The 12,948-nt window shown below is 50.2% G+C and overlaps 1 protein-coding gene across 1 annotated transcript in view; it reads left to right on the forward strand.

Moving 5' to 3' along the window:
* The window catches only part of galnt14 (UDP-N-acetyl-alpha-D-galactosamine:polypeptide N-acetylgalactosaminyltransferase 14 (GalNAc-T14)), a 71,373-nt gene that overhangs the window by 31,783 nt on the left and 26,642 nt on the right, over positions 1 to 12,948 (forward strand). The window contains exons 4-6 of the mRNA XM_073056129.1: positions 9,779 to 9,846; positions 10,755 to 10,820; positions 11,619 to 11,740. Of these exons, the coding sequence (XP_072912230.1) occupies positions 9,779 to 9,846; positions 10,755 to 10,820; positions 11,619 to 11,740 (256 nt within the window). The remainder of the gene's footprint in view (positions 1 to 9,778; positions 9,847 to 10,754; positions 10,821 to 11,618; positions 11,741 to 12,948) is intronic.

Here is a 12,948-nt window from a genome sequence, read left to right on the forward strand (position 1 = left end):
TTTATATGCATAGAAAGGTAAAAGGTATACTATATACTAAGACAAACGTCTGAGTAACTGACGCTAAATAATACCGGATGTACCTGTTCTGACTTACTAAATAAGAGAACTTCGATTTCACGATAACCCACACACATCCTCCCGTATACTTTAAATCATCTCTAGATTACTTATAATACCTAATACAATGTAAATGCTATGTAAATAGTTGTTATACTGCATTGTTTAGGGAATGATGGCAAGAAAAAAAAGTCTGTACATGCTCGAACAATGAGTGCTGGAAGAGCACTTCCGGGTTTTCTCGATCCGCGGTTGGTTGAATTCGCGGATGAGGAATTCACGGATAAGGAGGGCCGACTGTATAGAGAGGACGTGAGTGTGTACACAGAATGCGTAGACAGAGTGAGTCTGTACAGAGGGTGTGAATGTGTACAGAGGGAGTGTGGGAGTGTGTACAGAGCGTGTGGGAGTGTGTACAGAGCGTGTGGGAGTGTGTACAGAGCGAGTGTGGGAGTGTGTACAGAAGGAGTGTGGGTGTGTGTACAGAGTGTGTGTGTGTGTGTGTACAGAGGGAGTATGTGGGTGTTGTGTACAGAGGGAGTATGTGGGTGTGTGTACAGAGAGTGTGTGGGTGTGTGTACAGAGGGAGTATGTGGGTGTGTGTACAGAGAGTGTGTGGGTGTGTGTACAGAGGGAGTATGTGGGTGTGTGTACAGAGGGAGTATGTGGGTGTGTGTACAGAGAGTGTGTGGGTGTGTGTACAGAGAGTGTGTGTGTGTGTGTACAGAGGGAGTGTGTGGGTGTTGTGTACAGAGGGAGTATGTGGGTGTGTGTACAGAGAGTGTGTGTGTGTGTACAGAGGGAGTATGTGGGTGTGTGTACAGAGAGTGTGTGGGTGTGTGTACAGAGAGTGTGAGTGTGTGTGTGTACAGAGGGAGTATGTGGGTGTTGTGTACAGAGAGTGTGTGGGTGTGTGTACAGAGGGAGTGTGTGGGTGTTGTGTACAGAGGGAGTGTGTGGGTGTGTGTACAGAGCGAGCGTGTGGGTGTGTGTACAGAGCATGTGGGTGTGTGTACAGAGGGAGTGTGGGTGTGTGTACAGAGTATGTGGGTGATTGTACAGAGGTAGTGTGTGGGTGTGTGTACAGAGGGAGTGTGTGGGTGTGTGTACAGAGGGAGTATGTGGGTGTGTGTACAGAGGTAGTGTGTGGGTGTGTGTACAGAGGGAGTGTGTGGGTGTGTGTACAGAGGTAGTGTGTGGGTGTGTGTACAGAGGGAGTGTGTGGGTGTGTGTACAGAGGGAGTGTGTGGGTGTGTGTACAGAGGGAGTATGTGGGTGTGTGTACAGAGGGAGTGTGTGGGTGTGTGTACAGAGGGAGTGTGTGGGTGTGTGTACAGAGGGAGTATGTGGGTGTGTGTACAGAGGGAGTGTGTGGGTGTGTGTACAGAGGGAGTATGTGGGTGTGTGTACAGAGGGAGTGTGGGTGTGTGTACAGAGGGAGTGTGGGTGTGTGTACAGAGGGAGTATGTGGGTGTGTGTACAGTGTGTGGGTGTGTGTACAGAGGGAGTGTGGGTGTGTGTACAGAGTATGTGGGTGATTGTACAGAGGTAGTGTGTGGGTGTGTGTACAGAGGGAGTATGTGGGTGTGTGTACAGAGAGTGTGGGTGTGTGTACAGAGGGAGTGTGTGGGTGTGTGTACAGAGCGTGTGGATGTGTGTACAGAGGGAGTATGTGAGTGTGTGTACAGATCGTGTGGGTGTTTGTACAGAGGGAGTATGTGGGTGTGTGTACAGAGGGAGTGTGCGTGTGTGTACAAAGAGTGTGTGGGTGTGTGTACAGAGTGTGGGTGTGTGTACAGAGGGAGTATGTGGGTGTGTGTACAGAGTGTGGGTGTGTGTACAGAGGGAGTATGTGGGTGTGTGTACAGAGTGTGGGTGTGTGTACAGAGGGAGTATGTGGGTGTGTGTACAGAGGGAGTATGTGGGTGTGTGTACAGAGTGTGGGTGTGTGTACAGAGTGTGGGTGTGTGTACAGAGGGAGTATGTGGGTGTGTGTACAGAGTGTGGGTGTGTGTACAGAGGGAGTATGTGGGTGTGTGTACAGAGTGTGGGTGTGTGTACAGAGTGTGGGTGTGTGTACAGAGGGAGTGTGTGGGTGTGTGTACAGAGTGTGGGTGTGTGTACAGAGGGAGTATGTGGGTGTGTACAGAGAGTGTGTGGCTGTGGTGAATATGCGATAGAGTACTGAGTGTTGTGATAAAGGGAAGAGTGAGTGAGGAGGGGGGTGTGTAATGTGCAATGCATGTGTGTAGTGAGACAGGTGTGCAATGGAAAAGGCAGATAGTGTATAGAGTCTGTAATGTGAGATCGTGTGTAATGAAAGAGGTGTTAAATGTGTAATGAGAGAGGCAGACAGAATGTGTGTAATGAGAAAGAGAGAGAGCCACAATCATCAGGCCACAGCACAGAAATCAGCCCTTTGGACATCGAGTCCCCAGAGTCTCGGCCCAAAAAGTCAACTGTTTGTTCCTTTCCATAGACGCTGCCTGACCTGCTGAGTTCCTACAGCATTTTGTGTGTGTTTCTCTGGATTTCCAGCATCTGCAGGATCTCTTGTGTTGATGAAGTACCCATCGATTGTAATTTCTTTACCAACATTTGCTCCATGCCTTCTCTGCCTTTGTGATTTCAATACTTGTCCAGACCCTTCCTAAGTGTTGTGAGGATCTGTGCACCACCCCCAGGTGAAAATATTCTTCCTCACATGCCCTCAACTCACTTTAAAGCTATGCCCTCTGGTTGTTGACATGTCTGCTTTGGCCAAGAGTTGTTTGCCATCCGTCACCGGAAACCATCCTCTGGTGATTTCTTCTACCTCATCGGGTGACCCTCAGCTCCGTGAAAAGGAAAGGCAGCACATCCACAGTTGTCTCAGCATTGGAACCTGTCATCTCCGGCAGCTTCTGGTGATTCCCCTCCCCAGTACAATCACATCCTTCTGAGCTGCGCAGGATCCCTCAGCTGTGGCCAAACCAGCGTTTTATTAAGTTGCACCAAGGTATCCCTGTGTTCTACTTTCCAGGTAGTGAAGACAAGATTCCCACATTCCAACAGCCTGTGCTGCAACCATCATTGGCTTCAGTAACCCTAACCCTAACCCTAACCCTAACCCATCATTGGCTTCAGTATCCTGAAAGGAACAGAGGGAGAGAGAAAGTGTGTGGTGCACCAGGCAGTGTAGTGTGTGTGACATTACGTGCAGGGTGCGAGACAGTGTGTAGGTTGTGTGGGACTTCATGTGTCAGGAGTGAGACAGTGTAGTGTCCTGTGTGTATATGTCTGTGCATGCTCAGTGATTCAGGAAAAGTTTCTTCCCCTCTTTCTTCCTAAATGGACATTGAATCCATGAACACGACCTCACTTTTTAAATATATATTATTTCAATTTTTTCTGTGATTTTTGATCTACTTGATGTACACGTACTGTAACAGATTTTTTCTCTGTATTGTGTGCTGCATTGAGCTGCTGCTGCTGTTCACCAATTTCACGACACATAAAGCTGATTCAGTTTCTGAGGCATTTGGTGCCACATGTGAGGCAGGGTAGTGCGTCTTCCGGGGGGTGTGGACAGCACTGTTGATTTGGAACGCAGGGTGCCTATGTAGCGGCTGGCCAGAGAAAATAAACAGAGCTGGAGCTGTGACCAGCACATCCTGAACACGAGACAGCAACTCATAACTAACCCATGGAGTCTGGGCATGGTGCCCAACCAGGGAGCAAACTGCACGACTCAGACCCTGCACATGGTTATCACAGCTTCTCTTTTGTAAAATCAAGCCACTACAATCAATTAATACATAAAATGATCAAATTGGTTATTTCCTGCATTCGTATCCAGTTACAAGTTGTGCAAATAGGATGAATGTTGTGTAGAGGGTCCTTGCCACAGTCAGCAGTCTTGTCTTCTGTATACGTAAGTGTAAAGCAGACCAGTGGCTCTGTCCTCTGTGCAGCACCCACTCCTCACCCACCCTGTTTGCAAATTCTTCTCAGGACACGTCTGCCTGCTAAAACTTCAGTGAGCTTGTGCTGCCGTGCTCGGTAAAGAGCTGACAGGGCCCCTCGCAAAGAGGTTTGTGAATTGTGCCTTTGTTCTGATGTTGCCTCGTCACCTTAGATTGAGGCCAATGACAACGCAGTCCGGGTTGGCAGAGCCACTGCCTCACAGCTCCACAGACCCAAGTTCAATCCTCAGCTTGCTGTCTGTGTGGAGTTTGCATGTTCTCCCTGGGACAGGGAGGGTGGGTTTCCCTGGGTTCTTTGGTTTCCTCCTACATCCCAGTGATGTGCAGGTCAATAGATTAATTGGCCGATGAGATTGCCCCCAGTGTGTGGCTGAGGGGGTAGAATCTGGGGGTATAAAATGAGAGTGGTGTGATTGGGTAGTTGATGGTCAGTATCGCGCTGATGGGCTGAAGGGCTTCTTTCTGTGCTGTGTGTGTCTCTCTCTCTGTCTCTGTACATCATCGTGCCCACACAGACAATGTTTTCACCTCACTCTGGTCCAGCTCACTAGCCAGTTTTGTAACTTGGTTTGCAGATCTGACCCGTGCTGAGCTTTGTAAACACATTTGTAATCAATACCTGGTGTTGTATTTTAACCAACATGGTCACCATTTCACATTAGTAACTTGTGGTGAAATATACAAGTGTCTCAGCACACACGGGTCAGAGTGAATGCCTGGGAAGATAACCTTGTTCCTTCATGTACCAGTGTTCCAGCAGCTTCAACACGTTCCTCGCCACACAACCTCATTTTCAACCCTTCAGTAGACAGAGAGCATTCAGCCCATTAAGTCTTTGTCAGCCCATGGAAATAGCCATTACCACTGCTGATTTTCCCTGTAACTTCCCATGTTCCCATCAACACCCCCCACTCAGATTCTACCACTCACCCGTACTCCAGGGACAATGTTACAGTGGCTGATTAACGAGAAACCCCATGTCTTTGGGATGTGGGAGAACACCAGAGTGCCAACTCCGGATGGACAGTGCCCTGGGTCAGGATCGAACTGGGGAAGTTGGGGCTCTCAGGCAGTGTCTTTATCTGCTGTGCCACCTTTTCCCGCCTGGTTTACCAAGAATCTTTCCATGTTTGTATCATAACAATCCACTGCACAATGAGAAGAGATTTCCAGAGATTCGCAAACCCAGATGCTTGAGCATCACACACAAACTCAGCAGGTTACGCGGCTGAGGGACATGAGCTGCTGACATTTTGAGCTGAGACCATCACTTCCCTCTGGTTCCTGTCCTCCTTCCCTTGATTCCATGGGCCGCTGTCTTCTCCTGTTAGATTCCTTATTCTTCAACCCCTTACCCCCGTCACCTATCGTCTCCCAGTGTATTACTTCATCCTACCCTCCATCCCGTCACCTGGTCCCACCTATCAGCTGCCAGTTTGTACTCCTCCCTCTCCCTCCCACTCCACCTTCCACCCCCCTTCCTTTCCAGTCCTGCTGAAAAGCTGGGAAACATCGACTGTTCATTCCTCTCCATCGATGCTGCCCGACTTGCTGAGTTCCTTCAGCAGTTTATGTCTGTCATTTAAAGATTCACTCGGGGCGGGGAGGGGGGTGTTTTAAAAAAAAAATTGGCCTCATCTCTGTCTTGAATGGGTCAGCACCTGTGCCTGGGACCCATTCATTAACCCCTAGAACTGACCTCAAGAGGGAGCATCTCCACATCCACCAGGATCATGTGTGTTTCAAACGTCGTAGATCTCCAAAACTAGTAAATTGGTTTATCATTGTCTCATGGAGAGTGAAACACCTTGTTTGGCAAGCCTTCCATACAGATCATCGCACCACATCAGTGGGAGCAAGAGCACAATGCAGACCAGAGAGTAGAAAGTGCAGTGCAGACAAACATTAAGGAACAAGACATGGGTCGAGAGTCCATCTTATTGACTGTTCAAAAGTCTTATAAAAGTTGTCCTAAGGCCAGGTGGTATGTGCTTTCAGGCTTTTGTATTTCAATGGGAGGGTGAAAAGATAGAACGTCTGGAGTGGGTGGGGGTCTTTGATTATATTGGCTGCTTTCCTGAGGCAGTGAGAGGTGTAGACAGAGACCACGGGAAGCCGGCTGAGCTGTTTCCACAACTCTCTGCAGTTCCTTGCAGTCACAAGCAGATCAGTTGCCATGATGCATCGAATAAATCATTATTGTGTATATTATTGTTCTGTACCTATCAGTGGTTAATAATGCATCGATAATAATCGGTGAGGGTTAACATGCTGAATTTCTTCAGCCTTGGCAGAACTTCTGCAGATTTGGATCATATTTAGAATGAAGCAATCTGCAGATTTGTATCCTGTTCTAATATGAAATAATCTATTGATTTGTGTCCAAGGGAAAAACAACCTGCAGATTTGTATCATATTCTAGAATGAAACAATCCATCAGCTATTCTACTTCGTTGTGGCACACGTGTATTAGCCTCTTGTCAATCAAGCATCAAGGACACCCTGATCCCTCTGTATCATGGAGCTGCACTTCCTCTCACCTTTACACCAGAGAACATAGAACAGTACAGGAGCAGTCCCTTTGGCCCATCATGTCTGTGTTGACCATGGTGCCAAATTAGACTTAACCCCACATGGCCCATATCCTTCCATTCCTTGCGTGTTCATGTGTTGCTCTAAATGCCACCATCGTACCCCACTGAACATTATAAATCCTGATGGGACAAAAACAGAAAGCTGGGTCAGCTCGGGGGGGGGGGGGGGGGGGGGTCAGGCAGCATCTGAAGCTGAATATCAATGTTTTGGATCGCGACTCTGCATCATGCTGGAAACATTGACGTACAACCTTTTACCTCCACAGATGCTGCCCGACCAGCGGTCTGGTTTTGTTTTAAACTCCAGCACCTGCTATCGCTTCTGTCTTTCAAGCCCTAATGGGAATGAATGGGCCAGATATGGGAAGAATATTCTCGATGGTGGGGAAGTCTATAACCTGGGCTCACATTGTAAGGAATGAGCTGTTTAGGGCAGAGTGAGATATAGTTCTCTCAGTTAGAGGGATAAGGGATGTGGAGATTAAGCAAGAACTGGGAACTGAATTTGAGATGAGCCACAATCATGGTGAATGACAGAGAAAACTCCTGCTGCTATTTTCTATATTCCACAATTTAAATTCCCATTAATCTTTGTGTCGTCAGCAGAATTAGAGGCTGTACCTTTATCCTAGTCATTTATATTAGTTATACCTGATTGGGAGATTCAGGCCTATCCCTGTGGCATGAGGCCTGTCCCATCTGCCCAATCAGGATGGTTCACTGTTAATGCCCACGCTTTCCCCTCGGGCAGTCTCTGGGGATGGAGGATGCCCCTTCACTCCGGTTCAGTGGGTCTGGGTGGCTGTTGGGTTGATGTGGCATTGACAGACTCTTACACAAATGGGGCAGGAGGCATCCTGATGGAGTTCACTGATTGGATCCTATATTTTAGATGGTTTCCATTGATTGGATCCTATTTATGGCCATCAGAGTTCACTGACTGGACCCCCTATCAGTCAGTGTTCACTCATAACACAGAAATACAACTGCAGATGCTGTGGATCAAAGAATACGAACACAACGTTGGAAGAACTCAGCAGGTCAGGCAGCATCCGTGAGAAAAGAGTAGCCAACGTTTCGGGCCGAGACCCTTCATCAGGAATGGGGGGGGAAGAGAGGACCGAAGCCCAGTAATAGAGATAGGGGAGGGGGTAGGGCCTAGAGGCGCCAGGTGGAAAACCAATCAGAGGAAAGATAAAGGGGGGGGGGGGGAGGGGATAAGCATGAAAGAACTGTAGAGATAAAGAAGCAGAAAGTTGAAAGGGGAGAGAGGCAGAGAGGGACCTGGGATAGGGGGAGGGGGAGGGGGAGGGAAATACCGGAAATTGGAAAATTCAATGTTCATACCACCAGTCTGGAAGCTACCCAGACGGTAGATGAGGTGTTGCTCCTCCAACCTGAGTTTGGCCTCATCATGGCAGTAGAGGAGGCCATGTATGGACATATCTAGATGGGAATGAGAGGCGGAGTTGAAGTGGGTGGCAACCGGGAGGTCCTGTCTATTGTGACGGACGGAGCGGAGGTGCTCAATGAAGCGGTCCCCCAATCTGCGTCGGGTCTCGTCGATGTAGAGGAGGCCGCACCGGATGCAATAGACGACTCCAGCAGACTCGCAGGTGAAGTGTTGCCTCACCTGGAAGGACTGTCTGGGGCCCGGAATGGTGGTAAGGGGGGAGGTGTGGGGACAGTTGTAGCATTTGCGCTTGCAGGGATATTGCATCCGGTGCTCCCGGTGCGGCCTCCTCTACATCGGCGAGACCCGACACAGATTGGGGGACCGCTTCGTCAAGCACCTCCGCTCCGTCCGTCACAATAGACAGGACCTCCCAGTTGCCACCCACTTCAACTCTGCCTCTCATTCCCATTGAGATATGTCCATACATGGCCTCCTCTACTGCCATGATGAGGCCAAACTCAGGTTGGAGGAGCAACACCTCATCTACTGTCTGGGTAGCCTCCAGCCTGGTGGTATGAACATTGAATTCTCCAATTTCCGGTAATTCTCTCCCCCTCCCACTTCCCCTCTCCCTCCCCCTCCCCCTATCCCAGGTCCCTCTCTGCCTCTCTCCCCTTTCAACTTTCTGCTTCTTTATCTCTACAGTTCTTTCATGCTTATTCCCTCCCCCCTCCCCCCTTTATCTTTCCTCTGATTGGTTTTCCACCTGGCACCTCTAGGCCCTACCCCCTCCCCTATCTCTATTACTGGGCTTCGGTCCTCTCTTCCCCCCCCCCCCCCCCCCCCCAATTCCTGATGAAGGGTCTCGGCCCGAAACGTTGGCTACTCTTTTCTCACGGATGCTGCCTGACCTGCTGAGTCCTTCCAGCGTTGTGTTAGTGTTCACTCATAGGATCCCCCATAATATGGTGTTCACAGATTGGATCCCCCATAATGTCATGTTCACTGATTGGATCCCCCATAATGTCATGTTCACTGATTGGATCCACTATTACACAGTGTTCACTGATTGGATCCCCCATAATGTCATGTTCACTGATTGGATCCACTATTACAGTGTTCACAGATTGGATCCACTATTACACAGTGTTCACAGATTGGATCCACTATTACACAGTGTTCACAGATTGGATCCACTATTACACAGTGTTCACTGATTGGATCCACTATTACACAGTGTTCACTGATTGGATCCACTATTACACAGTGTTCACTGATTGGATCCCCATAATGTCATGTTCACAGATTGGATCCACTATTACACAGTGTTCACTGATTGGATCCCCCATAATGTCATGTTCACAGATTGGATCCACTATTACACAGTGTTCACAGATTGGATCCACTGTTACATAGTGTTCACAGATTGGATCCACTATTACACAGTGTTCACTGATTGGATCCCCCATAATGTCATGTTCACTGATTGGATCCACTATTACACAGTGTTCACTGATTGGATCCACTATTACACAGTGTTCACAGATTGGATCCACTGTTACATAGTGTTCACAGATTGGATCCACTATTACACAGTGTTCACTGATTGGATCCCCCATAATGTCATGTTCACTGATTGGATCCACTATTACACAGTGTTCACTGATTGGATCCACTATTACACAGTGTTCACTGATTGGATGACAACAAGAAGTGTTGGTATTTTCTCTGATGAATGTGCCTCTGCTTTCTGTCTGTGACAGTGTGCTGAACCGGACTCCTGCCTATCTCATCCAGGAGATCATTCTGGTCGATGACTTCAGTGAGGATGGTGAGTACGGACAGTGCCCCCTTCCCTGTCCATTCCAGTGAATGCAGGACATCAGAACGAGCACAGAATTCAACCCCCCGCCCTTCTGGGCACTCTTTACCTACTGCCACCAGCCTCCAGAGAGCCCGTGGACACAATGTGCTAGGGACACCTGGGGACGAACATATCTTCAGGAGAGGGCAGGCAGTCAGGCACACGAAAACCCTCATCACAGAGGGGTTGTGTTCCTAGAAACTGTCCCTAAATCAGATACATTTCTCCAAGATGTTTATCTCTCAAGTATTGCACCTGTGGGTGTGAGCTCAAAAGGCAAAGGAATTGTGATAGTTATTTAGGCAGGAGAGAAAGGATTGCGATTTTAATTAACTTGATGTTTGATAAAGTATTGTTGTATAACTATCAAAGAAGTTTTGCCAGTTTACAAAGTAAATTCCTGAAGTAGCTTCCCACTGTGAACAGGTAGTGTGCAATTGTTGTCTTTAGTAAACTGTTCAGTTCTCTATATACGTTTTGTGTTTATTTTTCACACTAATTCCCTAACAATTTGATCCACCCTGACCGCCCACTGGTCTCCCCTCACCTCCCTCCCACTCTCCCCTCACCTCCCTCCCACTCTCCCCTCACCTCCCTCCCACTCTCCCCTCACCTCCCTCCCACTCTCCCCTCACCTCCCTCCCACTCTCCTCTCACCTCCCTCCCACTCTCCTCAGTGCCCCACTGTCCTCACTCCCCACACACACATTCTCACTCTCTGATGCAGATTAACATCTAGATGTTCTGCATTTCCCTGCTTTGGCCTCCTGGGGCTACCACACACGACCATGTGAAAGCCCCAGGAGGGGGGTGGTGAGCAGTGACCTCTGATCCTGGAGCCCCTTCCTTCTGACTGCCTTCCGTTTGGTCCACAGAGGCGGACTGCCAGCTGCTGACCAGACTGCCCAAGGTGAAGTGTGTGAGGAACCAACGCCGGGAAGGTGGGTGGCTCCTGCAGGGAGCGGGTGAGGTTGTGGAACTGCAGACTCTGTTTGAAGATGTGTAAGCCCACCTGTAGGCCCATCTCCTCCAGTCAGGGACACTCCTGGCCATCCCGTGCCCACTGAAGGAATCCCAAGGTGAGAACTCTCTCCCCAGGGTACTGAGTACTTTCCCACTGCTGTGTCGGTGAAAGTCTCATCTATTTGGCCATAGAAGGCATTGCATGCTGGGCCCAGGAAAGTGCCCTCACCTCCACTCACTCCTGTTCACTCATGCACCTGGATTAGGCTGAAACAGGCCTTGTGTGCACAGGAAGATCCAACACTGATGGAGCCGTTTTGCATCTCTCCGTGTTCCCCTGCCTGTTAGGGGGTGGGGAGAGAGAAGTGGAGGGGGCAGGAAGGAGGGAGGGGGTAGAGTGAAGAGAAAAGGTAGAAGGAAGGGGAGGAGGGAGAGGTGGAGAGTGTAGAACGGAGGTCAGAGGGGTAGATGGTGCCGTGTTGATGGGACAAAGTGGGTAGATGGTTGGGTGTAGAGAGGAGGATTAAGGGAGATAAGGTGGGAGTAGAGGGAAGACAGAGAGGAGAGAGGTGTGGATGTGGGAGAGAGTGGGGGTGAGGAGGACGGAGAGGGCACAAGAGCGGATGATGGGAGGAGGGATGGAGGGAGACAGGAGTAGAAGGGATGGGGTGAGGGGAGGGGGTTAGGAAGGACCCTTTGGTGGAGTAGTTGAGGAACTGGGGGAGGTGGGCAGGATCACCAGGGTGGTCTCTGACAGTGCCCTCTCTTCCAACCAGGACTGATCCGGTCCCGGGTTCGTGGGGCGGATGCGGCTAAGGCAGAGGTCCTGACCTTCCTGGACAGTCACTGTGAGGTGAACAAGGACTGGCTGCTACCCCTCCTACAGAGAACCAAAGAGGTGAGGTATGAACCACACCCCCTCCAAACTTCAATGCCTATCCCCAATCCTAACTGCACCCCAACTTCCCCACAATCACCGTCAACCCACACCAAACCCACCTTCCCGCAGAACTGTGACAGGGATAAGTGGACCTTATTACCCAATGTATGGGAGGGGAGGGGGAGAGGAGACCCCCTCACCCAGAGAGTACAGAGGGAGATCCCATCCCCCAGACAGTACAGAGGGATCCCATCACCGAGACAGTACAGAGAGAGAGAGAGATCCCATCCCCCAGACAGTACAGAGGGATCCCATCCCCCAGACAGTACAGAGGGATCCCATCCCCCAGACAGTACAGAGGGATCCCATCCCCCAGACAGTACAGAGGGATCCCATCCCCCAGACAGTACAGAGGGAGAGAGATCCCATCCCCCAGACAGTACAGAGAGAGATCCCATCCCCCAGACAGTACAGAGGGATCCCATCCCCCAGACAGTACAGAGGGATCCCATCCCCGAGACAGTACAGAGGGATCCCATCCCCGAGACAGTACAGAGGGATCCCATCCCCGAGACAGTACAGAGGGATCCCATCCCCGAGACAGTACAGAGGGATCCCATCCCCGAGACAGTACAGAGGGATCCCATCCCCCAGACAGTACAGAGGGATCCCATCCCCCAGACAGTACAGAGGGAGATCCCATCCCCCAGACAGTACAGAGGGATCCCATCCCCCAGACAGTACAGAGGGATCCATCACCGAGACAGTACAGAGGGATCCCATCACCGAGACAGTACAGAGAGAGATCCCATCCCCCAGACAGTACAGAGGGATCCCATCCCCCAGACAGTAACAGAGGGATCCCATCCCCCAGACAGTACAGAGGGAGATCCCATCCCCCAGACAGTACAGAGGGAGATCCCATCCCCCAGACAGTACAGAGGGATCCCATCCCCCAGACAGTACAGAGGGATCCCATCCCCCCAGACAGTACAGAGGGATCCCATCCCCCAGACAGTACAGAGGGAGATCCCATCCCCCAGACAGTACAGAGGGAGATCCCATCCCCAGACAGTACAGAGGGATCCCATCCCCCAGACAGTACAGAGGGAGATCCCATCCCCCAGACAGTACAGAGGGATCCCATCCCCGAGACAGTACAGAGGGAGAGAGATCCCATCCCCCAGACAGTACAGAGGGAGAGAGATCCCCCTCACCCAGAGAGT

This window comes from Hemitrygon akajei, chromosome 9 (assembly GCF_048418815.1).
Source record: "Hemitrygon akajei chromosome 9, sHemAka1.3, whole genome shotgun sequence".
Taxonomy (NCBI): domain Eukaryota; kingdom Metazoa; phylum Chordata; class Chondrichthyes; order Myliobatiformes; family Dasyatidae; genus Hemitrygon; species Hemitrygon akajei.